The sequence below is a fragment of the Olea europaea genome, chromosome 15, assembly GCF_002742605.1.
Source record: "Olea europaea var. sylvestris chromosome 15, O_europaea_v1, whole genome shotgun sequence".
NCBI classification, from domain to species: domain Eukaryota; kingdom Viridiplantae; phylum Streptophyta; class Magnoliopsida; order Lamiales; family Oleaceae; genus Olea; species Olea europaea.
In genome coordinates this window covers 29,170,313-29,189,467 of record NC_036251.1, presented here as the reverse complement: position 1 = coordinate 29,189,467, position 19,155 = coordinate 29,170,313, and the positions used below count along the sequence as shown (strand labels likewise).

General features: G+C 38.1%; 1 protein-coding gene and 1 pseudogene across 1 annotated transcript; both read right to left on the bottom strand.

Moving 5' to 3' along the window:
- Positions 1-261: 261 nt before the first annotated feature.
- LOC111411523 lies at positions 262-1,467 on the bottom strand. Its single transcript, XM_023042047.1, has one exon. The coding sequence runs from the start codon at positions 1,465-1,467 to the stop codon at positions 262-264; it is 1,206 nt and encodes a 401-aa protein (XP_022897815.1).
- A 4,422-nt stretch (positions 1,468-5,889) lies between these two features.
- LOC111411522 lies at positions 5,890-10,762 on the bottom strand (annotated as a pseudogene).
- Between the last annotated feature and the right edge of the window lie 8,393 nt (positions 10,763-19,155).

Genomic DNA, 19,155 nt, shown 5'->3' with positions numbered 1-19,155 from the left:
AAACCCTTGCAAGGGTGTTTTCACTGGCTTTAGTTGTTCTGACGAGATCCCCATTTGAACAAAAGCTTCGTGAGATAGTACGTTTGCTGCACTTCCGTTATCTACCAGAATTCTCTTGACTTCAAAGTTGGCGATGATGGCCGATATGACAAGGGCACCATCATGGGGGAATGTTATGCCTTCCAAGTCATCCATCCCAAAATTGATGTCCTCTGTACGACCAAGATCTGGTCTTGAAATGATCGGTGGCTGTCTGGCATACTATTTTCGCCCACTGCTAGAGTCTCCTCCCGAGGCTGTTCCTCCGATAATGATATTGATAGTGCCTGCAGTTGGTTGCTTGTTTCCCCGATCCTCTGGGCCTTTTCCCCCATTCTGGTTATTCCTCGGGCATTTGTCATTGTTAATGTAAGAGCTCAGAAATCCTCTTCTTATAAGAGCTTCGATTTCCCACTTTAAGGCCAGACAATCTTCTGTGGTATGGCCGTGATCTCTATGGAAATCATAGTATTTGCTCTTGTCACGAGTATCGGGGAGAGATCGCAATCGGGGAGGCCATTTCAGTTCCCTAGAGTCCTTGATTTCCATCGGGATGTTGGACCTCAAAGTTTTCAGGTGGGTAAAAGCCGTTGAAGGTGGATCCTTTCTTGGTTTGACCCTAGGTGTCTCTTGTCTTAAGCTGGACTCATGTGGCCTTTTCTGATCCAACCTCTCTGATGAGGTAACTTCCCTTTTTGGGGCCATGGTTCCTTCCATATTGATGTATTTCTCAGCCCGTGTGAGTAGCTCGGTTACTGACTTCGGTGGGGTTTTAGACAAGGACATTTTGAACGCTTCGCACTTAATGGCGTAAGTCAGAGCTGAGACTGCAGCTGTGATATGTAGGTCGAGGATCTGAAGCCTTTCTCTGTTGAACCTGGTCATGAAACTGCGCAGTGTTTCGTTGGGTCCTTGACGCATCTGCATGAGCGATGCAGTTGTCTTTCTGATTCTTTTGCTGCTCGCAAAGAAAGTGGAGAACTTGTCAGCCAAATCTGAAAAGGAGGTGATGGAGTTCGGTTCTAATGTGGAAAACCAATCTCTAGCCGCATTCGTGAGGGTTTGAGGAAATGCCTTGCACATTACCGCATCCGGTGCAACCTGTAAGTTCATGATGTTCGTGTATACATTGAGATGGTTGATGGGGTCGGTTGTCCCGTCGTACTCCTTTATCCGATGATACTTGAACCTATCGGGAAGGGGGTACGAGAGGACTTCTGGAGTGAATGGTGTATTGGGGGTGAATCCTGTTGCTGCCCGAGTATTTTGTTGCATACCCGCTGCTATCCCTTCTTGAATAATTCTTGCAAGTTCGACGGAGTCTATTTTAACGAACCTTGAACCTGATGCAACTTGTGGTACCCCTGAGGTTCCAACCCCACCGTCATCATGGGTTGCATGATGAACTCGAGTTCGGGCATCTGCCATAAAGCCACCTTCAGGTGTTGGGGTGTGAGATAGATGCGAATTTCTCTGACTTAGCAGTTGGGTCAATGCAACCACCTGCTGACGGAGTTCCTCAAAAGCTCTGGCGGAAACAACAGCTTAAGGAGGTGCTGGCATATCCGACGACTCTTCTTGAGGAATATGGTGTCCCTCAGGAGGTGGAGGGTTATCCAGGACGGATGAGCTTGCTGGAGGAAGACCTGAACGTGTATTGACCATGGCTTTTGGTAGCGAAGTTTCCCACGGACAGCGCCAATGATGCTACCAAAAAATATCACCTGAAAATCTCGAGCTCGATGACTGGGATGGAACACGAACAGCGCCTTCCAGTACCTGAAAAAAGGCAATGAGGTGTGTGCTCGTCGCCCCTCCGATGCTTAAGTCAGACAGGGAATTTTATGCGTGAGGCTATAAACTGAGGATAATAATGAAGAACGTACCTTTGGAATGAGCACAGGTTGTGTATTTATAGGTGTTAGTGGTTGAGTCCTAGGAGGACTGATTTTGCCACAATCCTTCTCCTCGTAGGAAAAGAAGTTAGTGTTTCACCTCGTATTCAAATCACTATTTGAGTCAAAGAAGGAGTCTAAGAAGGTAGGGATTGTGCTCAAGGTAGAATTAGTGCTTCCATAGGTCACGTATGGAAGTTGTCGAGTCAGCACACATACCCCGACCTCAAACACCCGAGCTTGTTTTGGTGTTTTTAGATGATGATAAGGTTAGGGTTGTAGGTTGTGGTCGGGCTCAAGTGGTCAGGGTTAGATATTGACGAAATCTGGAATAATCAGTACTCATCTTACAACACAACAAGGGTAAATAATGCCAACGAAATAGCTATGATTACAAGGTTGAACTTCGTGTGCTAAAACCTAAAATCCCAACTGCGTATTAACATCAGTTATAGATTTGTCTTCCGATGACAAAAATCGAAAATGGGGTTCTGATATGTACATTATCTACACCTGCAATAAGTATCTACTTTCAAAATCATTAGATATTATACTTAGGATTATCTAAAATATGGGCAGAAGAGATATGGTTTGATGAATTTTCTATCTACTTGATCAGACTTAAACACGATCATTTATCTTCATGCTGTAGTCTTCACTCAAACTCATATTTTGTATGTATATGTCACATTAGACTCACACGGCAAAAATGAGGGTAAGTTTGCACATATTATAAAGTATCAGCTACCTGAATGAACTGCAGTTCATGATACAAAGACTCGTCACCATAAAAACTAAATAGGGGATTCAAAATTATTTGTTCTCCTCTGCAACTAGAAGACTTCAGATTGGCTATGATAAGACTCAAAGCGTGGTTTTCCATCATTAATGTTACTAACAAGCTGCCACAAGAAAATAATAGCATAAACAAATAGCTATCGACCATAAAATCTGACAATATGTGAGAGTAAATTTACAGACTTGGTTCACATCTGTTGTTTGAATTACCGAGACAAAGATCTTTCCAAGTATTTCTCCAAAGATTCTCTCTTATGTTCAGGGTCAAGGTTGCACCTATAATAATTCACCTTTTTGTTCTAAATCAGGGAAAGTAAAGGGTCACGAGAGAGGGAGAGGGAGAACCTGTTCCTGAAGCCAAGAATAGCACAATGAGCTGCACATGCAGCAGCAGAGGTCGAAGCTATAGCTACTACAGGAGCAGCCTGGACAGCAGTTGCCAAAGCAGATCCTATACCAGCACCGTGCTGATAATTTTTCAAGGGAGTTTGTGATAAGTGTGTTTTTGTACACTTATTTACATCACAAACAGGACTTAAATACAAGTAAAATGATTGAATTGTTACTTAATTTTGTCGAATTCATGCAATGTAGGTGATTCTATGGAAATAGTGGAATTCAGGAGAAAAGAGCCAAAAAAGACCAAATTGGAGCAAAATGAAAATTCAGGGACCAAATTGCAATTATTTGAAAGTTGATCCGATGAACGCATCAAGCAATTGATCAAGCTAAGTACCAATTGGAAGTTATAATGGAACATTGGAGAAACTAGAAACAAGAGAGGAGGTCAAGGAGTGAAGGAATGAAACTTGAGGATCAAAATGACTCAATTTAGAAGTTCACTCTACTATGCGGTCGTATAGTAGAAAATCTATGCGGTCGCGAGTAACCCTCCAGGGATTAAAAACGCCAAAATCCATATACCTATGCGGTCGCATAGGTTATGCCTATGCGGTCGCATAGGTATAATCTGTGCCCGATTTTTGCAGTTTCCTTATATGATTGCAACTCTTTTGGTAACCTAATTTCGACGGGTTTAAATAGCAAAAAAGTCCAGAAGCCGACACGAACAAATTGGGTGGCAAAAACATTCATGTTGGAGAGGATTTGAAGGCAAGAACAAGGATTGACGTGAAGATTTACAAGATTTCTTCAAGTTTTGATAACCTGGTGATGTATTTTATTCAAAACTTGATAGATTTCGTTATTTTTATCATGATAGGCTAGATTTCTGTAACTAGGTGATCGATGAACCATGTAATTATTATTAAACCTGTTATTTCATGACTTTGAATTCATGGTCGATGGGATTATTTGAATGAATTATATTGATTTATTTGTTTTCACAATTAATGTGTACTTAATTTGTGTGAATTTGTTGGTTTAATTCTGAATTTGAGAAAATTGGATTAAACTCGACATATATAATTCATCATAGGGTCCGATAGGAGATAGAAATATACCCCTATGCCCTATGTAAATCTTTAATTGCTCACAAAAAAATACATGCGTTCTTGTATAATTGCATCCGTCATGGAAATATAGGCTGGTGATTTATGAGAATATGTTCAATACATCTCGAGAGAGAGTATTGAATAGATTTAGGAGCATTGATTTGTCAAATTCTCATTGGATTATCAAAATTGTGAAATTAGGGTTTACTTAATAATTATTTGGGGATTCGTGATCCTAGTGCATTCGTTTTACATAGATTTTCATAAATTGACAATACATTTCATTTATTTTCATAACATTTCGTAATTGAGTCATTCGTTAAGTGAATTTGAGTAATTAGGGTTTGATTTGAAATTAGGGTTTTTCAATTTGGGGATTTCTCCCAAAATTAGGGCTTTTAATTCTAAAATTCATCTTAAGCCAATTAGTTTCGGTTAAGGCTAAAATAAATAAAATTGAACTACTCTTTCTTTGTGGGACGATACTCGGACTTCTAAAGTCCACTTTATTACTTGTCACGACCCGTACACTTGCGGTAATTTAAATCGAAAGAAATATTTCGTGAACAGTTTGTACTAAAGCAGAGGCTGATTTGCCAAGCCCGTCACTTATGCTCTGAAAAGCCTGAATATTACAAGCATTCAAAGTAATGCAATTAGAAATGTTCACTCACATCCAACAAGAAAATATAGGAAACTGTTAATGGAATGTAAAGAGAAGAAATAAGTAGGTGAGAGTAAAAGAGACAAAGAAAAAAGAATAATGAAAATGAATGATGAAGTTTTATAACTATTTCCTAAATATTTGAGGAATTGAAAAATTTTAAACTGTTATAGTCAAAAGCAACATCATGTAGAACTAAGCCTAAGAGATGCAATATTAACTTGCTGAATTCCTTTTTGAGCATCATTGGGCTGATTCGATCTCACATGGGGAGTTATCCTGTTTTCAACTGGCCACGCTATAGATGGTGGAATGCTTGTGAGAAATAATCTGCCTGGAGGAGGATATCATGAGCTCCTGCAGCCAGATGTACTCCTAACCCAGTTGCTTCAAGTGAAATACTTCTAAGAAACGCAATTGTACCTGAAACAACTTAAAATCAGTCTTCCACCAAAAAGTGCGTATTTAATTTAAAATTGTATATGGGGATAATTATACTAATGAATCCTATTTCTCTTTTTCCAATTTCTATTGGAGATGTAGGTTTGCAAAGTGGCAGTTGGTAATATATACACTATTTTTCATAGGAAGCAAGAAAGCAACTGTAACTCAAACATCATGTGTGCAGATAATTTATCAATGCATGTTGATTCACCAAAATGAGATTGGGATTTGGGAATATATAGAATTTTTCAAAATAAGCAAGAAAGAATAACTCAAAACATCATGAGAGCAGATAATTAAGCAATGCACGTTGATTCACCAAAATGAGATTAACCACTCTCACAAAGGATCCAGAAATACAAACTCTCAACTTTAAAATTAATAACCAAATACCTATACCTGTGAGAAACAGGTTGACCGCGGCAGGAGGAGTAGAAATAACACCCACATTATAGTCATACAATATATATGCATCCAAGCCCATTGCAAATAGCAGAATAACAATTAATCAATATGTAGAGAAACATAAACATCAGATGCCATAAATGCATTTTTCTAAATTGAAGTTGTTGATGCAAAGCTGAGACCAACTTCTTCAACAATTAATATTTTCCCAGCTACCAGAGATGAAAACAATTGAATTGAACTTCATCAAAGTCATGTATCTTATCTTTGAAGATTGCACATAAAGAAAAAACTCTTTGATGCATCTAAAACCAATGTTATGAAAATCGCATCGGACTAGCTGGTTCAACCGATTCAACCAGGAACCTGCCTCAAATCTGGTTCAGTCATAATAAATTAATCGGAAATAGAGTGCGGTCAATGAACCATTGAACCTGCCGGTTCAAATGTGAACAGGAAAATTGGTTTTACTGGTTAATCAGGTTTTTTTGACAAAAAATTCAACTGTTTTAAGGGGCTCATGTACTGCATTTGCAGGCCAATTTGAATTTTCTCCCAAGTGCTGCTCCTTCTAAAAGATACTCCTCCAACACCACCATAATACTCTGATGTGGGATAAAAAATGTATCCAATTGCCAATTTTAAATGTTTACAATCAACTTATTCTTTCCATTGACAAATCATGGCCCCCCAGCAAAGTCTATAGGCACAAACAATTTCAATTTGAACAAAGCAAATTATTTGGGAATATTGATTGTTAGTTTTTGAAATCATGAAATAAATTATAGTATAATAAATCTAATCAACAAACTTGGATTTATAAACTTATCATCGTTATAATAAACTTGGATTCATACTTTAATGATTCGGGTGATGTCGTTCTTTTATTTTTCATGTATTTCCTACATTAATATGCTAGATTAAATATCTTTGTATTGGATGTATGACAAAACTGGTTGATTCTTAGTTTTTAATTTAAGACCTTATGTTTTTATCTCAATTCTTGTGTTGTGATTCCTTTAATATGCATATCCAAATTGTTTTTATGTTTGTGCACCATTAGGACAATAAGTTGTTTATTCATAGTATTGAAAAATTCACGATAGGTAGAACACTGTTATTGAAACACATGGACAACGAATGTTAGGAATAATATTTGTAGCGTGTGCAATCATGTGTGATAATCCTACACATTAATGCGTGTTTGCCATATGAATTCTGATTAGGATTAGGATCGTCTCGTGGTAATCATAGGTTTATTAATCGTGAGAAAGAATAATAAATAAAAGTAGAATTATCAATTGTCACAATTGCATGAGTTGAGATAAATATCATAGGTTGAGAATTAGAACTAAGAGTTGATCAATGGCGTCGGAAATCCAATACATTTACTCATTTGAATTTTAAAACAAATTCTCATTAATTTTGCAATTTTTAGTTATAGAACTTAATTAGCTATTCAAACAAAAATCAACTTTTGGTTACTAACACGAATTTAATTATATCGAATATATTAGAATTAGACCTTATTCCCTGTGGGATGATAACTCTTTTATCACAATTATTATTTGTACAACGAACCCGTACGCTGGCGGGATTTTGACGAACAATGTATCAAAACATGATTTTGAAAAATATCTTCCCACCAATCCCCAACTATTATTTCACACACTGCTCCAGCCAAAAACGCCAACTGCCTGGACATGTCTGAGTTGTAGCTCAACCATCTATATTAGATGTCAATAGCAAATGAATCTTAACATCTGAAGATTAAGGTCTCAAAATGAACAGAAAAATTCAGTGGATTGCATTTGAATTTCATTATCTGATAAAAACTTCAAGTGGCCAGTATCTTGCTTGTAAGACACAGAGTTCAACAAGATAATGCTAGGAATAATTGTAATGGTTGAAACAGTGTTGAGAAGCTATTGAAGACCAAATTATTCAAACATAATATGCAGAGAATTTTACTGGTACATAAAAGATGGAGCTCAAGAAAATATTAGTTACTTTGCAAAGGAAATATTTCCCGTGACTAGTACAGATTTTGCAGTTAAAGAGACTCAATTTTAAATTTCAACCAGAGAATTCATCCACAGATTCACTATGATTTTAATATGATAAATCGTCTGCTTGTTTCCTGGATAATTTGAGAAAAAAATAGTGAAAATTTAGGGGCAAATTAACAGAAAAGCATTGCCTACAGTATGTCATACGGTCTATTGGCAAGTTAAAAGAGTTGACGTGGGTAATCTAGCCATCTTAGCACAAAAATGGATTAACGAAGAAGAGGTGAACAAAGAATATGCAGATAAAAAATAGTTTGCATAAATTTAATTAGATGCCAATCCATCAGATTCCTTTCCTTTTTCTTGGTCTTCTCTTTCATATATATTTTACGTTTTTCTTCTTCATCATGTGCACGTACTGGAGAAGGGGCTTTAGAAGAAAGGGAAGCCTGCTAATCAGAAGTTAGCTAGAAATCCCTTTTCAAAGTGGACAAACCAAATGGCTGTTGCCACTTGCTACTGGCCCATAACTACTACAAAAACAATATAAAACGCTTCATAAACAGCTACTTCATTCGTCCATCGAAATTTAAGCAATCAGGCATTATCAGATTGAGCGTATGAACCAGAAATCTACCTTCCAAGGTACGAGGTTAACAAGTTCCACATACTTCCCACCCCTTACTGCAGCCAAGTCAACATGTTGAGGGCAGTAATCAACTCGAATAAGGACGGATTGAATATTAAAATTCTGTAGAAAAGAAATATCAGTAAATGGATATTGATTGCGGAAGGGAAGATCCTAATAACACCTCGAAACTTTTCAAGAAAAGGTACTTAAAAGTTCCCTTTAAGCTAAGCCATACATGCTAATAACGTGTGAAGTTCATATCCAGGGCAAAAGATGAAAAAATATTCCAAGCAATAGCATTAAGATCAGGGAATATGTAATACAGAAAGGACCAGCTCTAATTAAAATAACACTCGCAGTCCATTTGATAAGATAACCATGGGCACAAGTGTGCAACCATCACCTAATAAATATTGGGGTTAATATTGTGTTCCAACAGAAAATATTTCATACAACTAACCTAAAAATAAGTAAGAAAAGCCTCATCACAGACGGTATGGTTTCCAGGATCTGCACTCTTCTTTTGTAACTTTCTTGATTCATTTCATCCTGGAGAAGTAGCACTCCTGGATAATTCAGCTGATGAACTTTTTCCTCCAAAGAAGCTAATGAGAAAATCAAGCTAGTTCTGATGAAGATGCAGATGCAGATGCAAATGCAGTATAGTAACACGTAACCTGGAGAAGAAAATAATCATAAAAGTAAATGTTAGATTTATGAATTAACAGGACATTCAATTTCCAGCACATAAATTAGAATTTATGATGAGATGTTTAGGAAGATAGGAAGGATGCACATCCTTCATCCAAACATCCAGAATTTAGGTGATTATACTTTTGAGAAGTGCAACAGACAAGCAAATGATTAAGACATGCATAAAATACGTATAGACAAGGGGAAGGGAAATACCATCTAGTGCTCATGCCCCTACTTCTGTTTCACAAAGATAAAGTATAGAATCTGACAAAATGATTATAAAGCTCAGTGGAAACAATAAAGACGCATAGGCATCAGTAATGATTTCAGCCTTCAGGTCCAGAAATGCTCGTCTGAATCATCATTTTGTACCATAAATATTGGGATATCTTTTTTCTAGATTCTTCTTCTAATTGTCAAGAGTTCTATAAAGCTCACAAAGAGTTTCAAGCACCCCAAAAATGTAGCATCCGTGAGTCATGGCTGACATATAACTGCACCTAGACTTCTTTTTTCTTTTCCATACAACTCAACGAATAGATACTGGGAAATGCTGTTTATTCCCATTCAGAGTGGTCTTTATGCATCGGCAAGATCACTTGTTGGCTTTCAACTAGGCACAAGTACAACGAAATTTTATTTTTGCAGTCCATCAGGTACCAATGTTAATGAGCTTTAATAGGAAATCCCATAAACCAAAAGAAAATAATTAATCAATGCTATTAAAATAAATTCCAGAACAAGAAATAAACATTCCATCGGAAAGGAGTGGAAAAAAATATCTGGAACAAGACGCACATACCGGTTTTCTTCTAAGGGGATTGAAGGGTCTGGTCTAACAGCTTCCATATCCAGCTTCAATGCTTTTGAGGAGAACTTTCTCGGAAATTTCTTTGAATGATAATGACCAAGCACCTTTCAGTCAAACCAAATTATGAAATCAGACAATAGTTCTGGCAAAATATAGAAGTGCACTCTCAGTCACCTGAGCATTACCTGCTTCCATGGTGCATTATGGCTGTTGTCATTAAGGCAGAAGTCTTCGGTAGAAATTGAAAGTGTAGATGCACATATTTCACCATGGGTAAATACATCATATTGGAACATTATCGCAGACAACACAAGCTCCAAGGATGTAGTTATATCCCTCCAATTGTTATTTGCACATTGTTGAACAGTACTTCCAGAGTTGGACAAGTCAGAACCGGCATACATTCTCCATATAATGTTCATGTTCTTAAGAAGTACGCAACCCACAACTTTCCTACAGTCATCATGTTCAGTATCAATGCTAGAAGACTTGCCTTCTACAAGTTGCAGGACATTAGTCTGCTCATTGACTTTTGAAACATGGTTTTCCAAAATTCTTAATGAGGTTTCGCCATACCGTTCACCATTTTCTAATTGAGCTTCTTCTTTATCACCAGTCTTGCATTTAAGAATGTCATTTGGTGGCTGGATTTTCAAAGTCAGTTCTGATAGGGGACGCAAATCCGACAAGAAATATTCATCTATGAACTCGGGAAAGTTTGCCTGTAATTGTGTCCCACGGCCACCAGCTTCCAGTCCAACTACAGGCACAATTCCAGCAAGGGGCGAACTATCAGAAAAGGATTGAGAGTCTCTGACAGTTAAATTTATATTGTTCTCCAAGAGAACCATCAGCAACTACTGCATAGAGATGTTTGGCCATAGGAGTTTCCTTCTAGGTGAAATACATCTTCACAAATTTCATCCATCAAGTTGACTAGGCCAGCTTTATTCTGTGTATCTACACTTGGAGCTGTCATCTCAGAAACTGCTGGAGAAAAAAGTGTACTCAGGATCTGACCATTATTGCTCTCATGAACCTGCCGGACATTATTGATTATTCCACCTTGTCTGCAAGTGCATAATTGATTCTTTCATGTCAGGTGCAAAAAGCTTCTGAAGTTGATCAGCCAATCTAATCAAACCAGAAGCAGAAGCAGTGTCATGGGTGCATTCCACTTCCCACATGTAGCCATTCTGAAAGTTTGTCCTTACAAGTGCTTCAGATTCATTTTCATCCTCTCAAAATATACTCTGGACAATAGAGTGCTTTCAGATTCACTTTCATCAAAAAACAAAAAATGTGAAAGTGAAAACAATAACAACAACAAATTAAGCACCTGTTTAACCCCATTTCATTAAACTCATTTTGAGGGGATGCACAAATTTTATCAACTTTTCAACTACACATTTCATTAACTTATATCAAAATCTACGAAAATGCTAATTTTTATCTAAACGGCTAAGAGCATGTTTGAGTGGCTTATTTGGGCTTATGGGCTTGCCTATATGAAGTATCTGTCTACATACTTTTTTCTCCTCCAAGTAAAATAAGCACACCTATAAGCAGCATGTTTTGGTGCGCTTATACCAATAAATTTTGGATTCAACTAAAATAAAAAAATGGGAAATGTCTGACAACAATAAATTTAAAGAGTTCAAGCCTCAACTCTCGAAACTTCCATCTCTGCAGTGCAACACCATCCGAGGCCGTTATATCCCTTGTTTAGAACAAGGAACACGAACCAGGTATAACCAAGTCCAGCAGCATTTTGTATCCAGGCACTAGCCAACCTAATTTTATGGATTTCCATATTCTATTCCTGTAAAGGTCGCTCTCACTTAAGGCTTCTGAAAGTATGTTAAATTCATTAGAGAGGGAAAAATACATAAAAGTTATCACCAAGAGTAAATCATTAATCAACTAACGAGGTCTGTGGTCCAGAGTTCCTTTGGTCCATCACTCCATTGGACGGCCTGATAGTTAAATCAATTGGATATGTCGATTGAGATTCTAAAAGATCATGCTAAATGTGAGAAAGGAGAAGTAGGGATGGCGCCTAGGCGCCCGATTCAGCTGTATATATATAGCTGATTTTTTCCTTCGTACAAATCTGGTTTTTTAGAGAGAAAATAGAAGAGAGGGCTTGGAGAAAATTTAACAAGAAAGAGGTTGTTCTTTTTGGGTATAAATTCAAAGCTATTTTTCTTTCTTGGGGATTAATTTGAGGCTTGTTCAAGTAATTCAATCCATTGTTCATCATATATATTGAAAATCATTTTTTCCCCAATTTTCTTATCTTTTCTTTTCATCTTCAAATGGTTTGGGATTTTCACATTGCAAGTTTGTTAGTTCTTGGGCAATCTAAGGAAGTGTTTCTTCCCAACAATTTGGTATCAGAGCTTCTTCTTAAATCAGGGTGGTTAAGCTCCGATTTTTGGTGGGTGGCTTAAACTTTGTTGTGCACACAAGGTGTTTGTGAAAAATTTCAAGTGAACTTTGTTGTTTTATTTCTGGTAAACAAGTAAATAAATCATGTCTACTAGAGGAACGGTGAAGATTGGAAAGTATGAGATAGAGAAATTCAATGGGAAGAATGACTTCTCATATTAGAGAACGCAAATGAGAAATTTGTTAATTTCTCAAAAGTTACACAAGGCATTGGCGGGAAAGGAGAAGAAGCACATAAATATGTCTGACGAGGATTGGGAAGATCTAGATCTTGAGGCACGAGCGTCTATCATTCTATGCCTTGAAAGAGATGTTGCTTTCTTGGTTGATGGTGAGGAAACGGCGGCGGAGGTGTGGACAAAGTTGGAGGCGAACTTTATGATGAAGACTCTAACAAATCGGATCTATTTGAAGTCCAAATTGTATATTTGCAAGATGGATGAAGGTACATCAATCCGGGAGTATGTCAACAAGTTTGATAGGTGCATATCAGATTTGAAGGACATTGATGTGAAAGTAGATGATGAGGATCAAGCACTTCTACTACTTCTTTCATTGCCAAAGTTTTACGAGAACCTAGTACAAACATTGATACTTGTGGGTGATAAACTTGTGATGGAGGACACTAGAACGTCACTTCTAGCGGATGATCTTCAAAAGATTGCAACTAGTGGCATGTCTACCATTGGTAACAAGGAGCAAGCTCAAGGATTGTTTATAAGAGATAGAAGTAATGTGCAACCAAAGGGTAAGGGAGAAAAATCTAGATCCAGTTCTAGACCTCTTGCTAAAAGGCCTTGTTTCAAATGCGGCAAGCTTGGGCATTTCAAGGCAAATTGTACTAACAAAAGGAGTTGGAAAAAGAACAATAAGAACAACAACAACGGGAAGGTGCAAGTCAAGCAAGAGGTTAGCTATGCTTCAGAAAGAGGGGAAAGCGATGAGTGTTACACCATCTCTTGTGATGAAGAAATCTTCGATAAGTGGATTCTTGACTCTGGATGCTCTTACCATATGTGTCCAAATAAGAAGTGGTTTACTACCTATAGAAGCACTGATGGTGGAACCGTGTTGATGGATAATAACCATTCCTGTAAAACGGTGGGGCTCGGTTCAATTAGAATCAAGATGTATGATGGAGTGGTTAGAACATTGATAGATGTTAGACATGTTCCTAATTTGCCGAAGAACCTTATCTTTGTTGGTGTTTTAGACTCCGGTGGTTGCAAGATTGTAACATGGAATGAAGTAAAGAAGGTTGTTCGTGATTCTTTGATTGTGATGAAGGGTATTCGTGAAGGCAATCTCTATGCTCTTCAGGGTACTACAGTTACAGAAGATGTAGCGGTTGGAACAAGTGGAAGTGGTGGAGACTCATGTGAGTGCACTCGACTATGGCATAGGAGGCTTGGGCATATGTCTGAAAAGGGGCTAGATCTGCTAGTCAAGAAAAGTTTGCTAAAGAACTTGAAGAAGCCTTGCATGGATTTCTGCGAGCATTGCAAGTACGGTAAAGCACACTGAGTTCAATTCCAACCAAGTAAACATAAAAGCAGAGGTATTCTAGACTATGTGCACACGGATGTATGGGGTCCGACTTCTGTCACTTCCAAAGGCGGTTCCAGATATTTTGTTACATTTGTTGATGATTATTCTAGATATGCTTGGATTTATTTTTTGAAGCATAAGAATGAGGTATTCGACACTTTCAAGAAGTGGAAAGCAATGGTTGAAAACAGAACAGGAAAGAAATTGAAGACACTGCGATCTGATAACGGTACTGAGTATACAGATCGTGCTTTCATGGAGTTCTGTGGTAAGAAAGGCATTGCGAGACACCGGACAGTTAGGAATACACCGTAACAAAATGGGGTTGTAGAAAGACTGAATCGCACATTTCGAGAGAAATCGATGTGTATGCGATCCAATGCTGGTTTTGGCAAAGAATGGTGGGCAGAGTCGGTTGCAAATGCTTGCTACATAGCGAACCGATCTCCACATTCAAAGTTAGATGGAGATGTACCTTACAAGGTATTGACAGGAGAACATGCAGATTATGAGAAACTCAGAATATTCGGATGCACAGCCTACTATCACGTCAACGAGGGAAAGCTTGATGCGAGGGCCAAGAAGGCTATATTCTTGGGGTATGCGGCAGGTGGAAAAGGCTATCGCCTATGGTGTGTAGAGGATTCTAAGTTCATAATCAGCAGAGATGTTACTTTTGATGAAAACTCCATGATAGCTTCGTTGAAAGCTACAGTGCCCGGTGGTGATGATGTTGAGACTACAAAGTCTCAAGTTGTTGAAATAGAACCTAGAGATCAACCTGGTTCTAGTCATGTTCAAAAGGGAATTCATGCAGACACTTAAGATGAGAGTGATGATGAACTTGAATAAGAGGCAGTTCGGCAAGAGAATGTACAGGCACAGCAACAACAGCAGCTTGCAGATAACTTGGCTTCCTCTAGGCCACGGCGTACTTACAAGCAAGTTCTAAAGTTGGGGTCAGCCGAACCTTTGAGGCACTATGGGCAAACAAATTTGGTTGATTATGCACTCTCGATGGAGGATGATGAGCCTGCCACTTTCAAGGAAGCTATTTTAAACAACAATAGTGAGATTTGGTTGGTAGCGATGGAAGAAGAGATGGAATCACTTCACAAAAATCAAACATGGGAGGTTGTCCCATTGCCCATAGGTAAGAAAGCTATTGGTTGCAAGTGGTTGTACAAAAAGAAAGAGGATCCTACCAAGCTCAGTGGTACAAGATTCAAAGCAAGGTTAGTGGCTAAGGGGTTTGCACAAAGAGAGGGAGTTGACTACAATGAGATCTTTTCTTCGGTGGTCAAGCATACTTCCATTCGGGTGCTATTGAGTATTGTTGCTCATCATGATCTTGAGCTGGAACAACTCGATGTCAAAACCGCCTTCTTGCATGGGGACTTGGATGAGGAAATCTATATGCATCAACCTGAGGGCTACAAGATTGAGAATAAGGAATGTCAGGTATGTCGCTTGAGAAAATCACTATATGGATTGAAACAATCTCCTCGGCAGTGGTAAAAGCGATTTGACTCCTTCATGCTAAAGCATGATTTCTCCAGAAGTGAGTATGACTGTTGTGTTTATATTCGAAAACTTCGAGGAGGTAACTATATCTATCTTCTTTTGTATGTGGATGACATTCTTATCGCTTCGAAAAGCAAGGTGGAGATATATAGGTTGAAATCTCAACTTAGTAAAGAGTTTGAGATGAAGGATATGGGGACTGCTAGGAAAATACTGGGTATGGAGATTAGAAGAGAGAGGACGAACTGGCAAATGTTCTTGAGTCAGAAAGGCTACTTTGAGCAGGTTATTGCTTGGTTCGGGTTGCAAGGTGCAAAGTCGGTGGTGACTCCATTGGCTCCACATTTCAGGCTTTCTGGTAAACAATCTCCTACTACAGCGGAAGAAAAGGTACGCATGGATCGTATACCCTATGCTAGTGAAGTTGGCAGTTTGATGTATGCCATGGTGTGTACACGCCCAGATATTTCACAAGCGGTTAGTGTGGTCAGTAGATTCATGGCGAATCCGGGGAAGGCACACTGGGAAGCTGTGAAGTGGATCCTAAGGTACTTAAAAGGTACCGCAGATACGGGTTTTTGTTTTGGTGGAGATGCACGTCATATAAGTGGGTTTGTGGACTTGAATTATGCAGGTGATCTAGATAGACGACGATCTACTATTGGATATGCGTTTTGCATACATGGTGCCCCAGTTAGTTGGCGATCGATGTTACAGGCCCTAGTGGCTCTTTCTACTACAGAGGCCGAGTACATGGCCATGGCAGAGGGAGTGAAGGAAGCATTGTGGTTGTGGGGTCTTCTAGATGATTTGGGGATTAAGCAAGATTGTGTGGACTTGTGGTGTGTTAGCAAGAGTGCGATTCATTTGGCTAAGAATCAAGTTCATCATGCTCGAACCAAGCATATCAACGTCAAGTATCATTTTGTGCGTGATGTCATAGAGGAAGGTGATATTTCTCTCTTGAAGGTACACACAAATGAGAACCTAGCAGACATGTTAACCAAAGTGGTAGCGGGTAGCAAGTTTCAGCATTGCTTGGACTTGCTTCACATTAGTCCGTGCTGATATGCTCGAGTGGGCATGGCCCTTCAGGGCGGGGTTGAAATGAGGGGAACTACGGAGGCTTGATCCCGAGTTTTAGGTACGTAGGCAACCATGGTTTGAATGGTGCAGCCGAGTTTGGCGCTTACTGCTTCTTCTTGTGTTCGTCCAAAATTTGAGGTTTATCAAATGATGTACGAGGTGGAGAATTGTGAGAAAGGAAAAGTAGAGATGGCGCCTAGGCGCCCAGTTTCTGCTGAAACAGAAACGGGATGGCGCCTAGGCGCCCGATTCAGCTGTATATATATAGCTGATTTTTTCCTTCATACAAATCTGGTTTTTTAGAGAGAAAATAGAAGAGAGGGCTTGGAAAGAATTTAACAAGAAAGATGTTGTTCTTCTTGTGTATAAATTCAAAGCTATTTTTCTTTCTTGGGGATTAACTTGAGGCTTGCTCAAGTAATCCAATCTATTGTTCATCATATATATTGAAAATCATTTCTTCCCCAATTTTCTTATCTTTTCTTTTCATTTTCAAGTGGTTTGGGATTTTCACATTGCAAGTTTGTTAGTTCTTGGGCAATCTAAGGAAGTGTTTCTTCCCAACACTAAACCTAGGAACTTCTTAATTCTAACACTTCTAACTCACATTAATCTTTAATAACTCACTTTGATCTACCAAATGAAAATTTCCCTGATTGCCAAAGAAAAATTGTAGGATCAACACTCGAAGAATCAGGAGCAAGTGCGGAAGCAGCTCCTCATACGAAAGAAGAAAAAGAACGAGACAGATTATGTATATTCAGTGAAGCACATACCAGAGGGAACATGTAAAGATCCAGAGGCAAGTTTGGATGCAGCATTTATTGCACTGAACACAGAACATGTCCAGTTCCATACACCACTATTCCCTAAAGCAGACTGTGAATTTCTCAGTTAATCAACTTTGCTGACAATTAAATATTTTTTATTTTGTCAGAAGAGTCCTCCTAGTATTTTGGAAGTAAAATTGAAAGACAAATTGAAGATGATGCACAGAGGGTTTTGCTTCCTATGGACAACTACGGATATTTCTTTAAACACCAAACAGGAGTGGTTTAATTGGAAGAAGAAAGAAAGAGTCTGGAATTATGAAGAGCCAATGCATAAAGATGATTCAATGACTAAATGAATATCTGATCTAGCATATGTGAATATAATTATGAGATAGGTGAAATTTTAAGAACTAAATTTAAATGCAACGCTAGTTTTCCTGTTTCATCCCCTATTTCTTCTTCCCCTATCTCTCTCTCTCGGAAAAATGACTACTAGTTCAAGAGTAATTTTATTCACAAAGTTCTTGCAATCAATTCACCTTTTTCTTTATGCCCTTATTATTTCTTTTATCTTCTCTCAGCGAGGTGAGGATTAGATGTTAATAGATACATACACCATGCAGAAGGTCCAAGTACACTTAGAACGTATAAAAACGTCTACCTCATTGTTCTGCGTTAAAGAATTGAAACTCCAAATTCGGTACTAACCTTGCCCCAGAGTTTGGTTCTTCTTCAGTTCTGTCTTTCTTGTTTTTACTTGCCCAATCTGATATAAGATGTGACTATATTAGCAGAGCATTTGTTGCTGATTCGTGTAAGTGTTATGCCTTAAATCCAATCAATTTAAGTTATAAACACTTTTAATATGTTTAATGTATCTATTTTTGATAAGATCTATTATTTATTTAAATTAATATTCTAATAAATAATATTAAATAATAGAGTCCGAAGATTCAAGTTTAAATGATTTATTAATCATAAAGAGTTTTGATTGTGATATGCAAATTACATATGATTGGATCTTGAATTCATGGTCGTAAGCAATAATGAGATACGAACATCGTTATTACGGATAGACCATCACGTGTGGCATTTCTTGCTTGTGAAGTAAGTAGCTGATCTCACAAGTTTAAGTGTGGTGACACTTAAATGGACATGTGGATGTTTTGTTATAGAACGAAACATTGGGGACCCGCTAAGAGATTCCACATTGATAACTATCTGAGTGTCAATGTTTTAATCTCTAACGTTCGATAGTGGAATTGATCATTTGACTTGAGGTCGTCATAGTGCCTTGTATGAGGACAGTCATGCTTTGACGGTGTTGGATGTTGCTCTGTCAAGGGCTGCTAATACGGCATCGTTTGGGTATGTCAAGAACCACATGAAGGTTGTAAATGATCAATAGAGGATTGGCCACTCTTAGATAGAAAGAGATTGTGATCTGCATTTCGTTCAATTAAGTCGATAACGAAATCATTGGCCAAAGTATACTCATATGTTGAAAAGGAGTTTTCGACTCATATCGAATTAATAGTAGAATGAAAGATATGTTCGATAATCGAGATTGACACACTTTCAAATCTCGTAATTGATCGGATCACATTGGCAAATGGATTATAGTTTCATGGTAAACGAACATGTTTGGTTTTCTCATACCACGTGACATTTCCCGTCACATGTATTGTCCTGATACATTGCTAGATGTTAATCTAGGACAGCGAGTGTGAATTGGTGATAAATTAAAATAGTGCTCTAATTTATCAATTTTGATTAGATCAAAATAATATTTCACGTTGTTAGGCATCATGGTTGGAAACATAATGGGTCACACACAAAAGAGAATTGGAAGATTTCAATTTGTCAATTAATTAATTTAACAATCGTTGAATAAATTAATTAATTGGGTTGGTTATTTGTATGCCCG

What these genes read in the sequence shown, in the direction of transcription:
- LOC111411523 (XM_023042047.1), bottom strand. Translation starts at nt 1,467, where the DNA reads ATGGCAGATGCCCGAACTCGAGTTCATCATGCAACCCATGATGACGGT.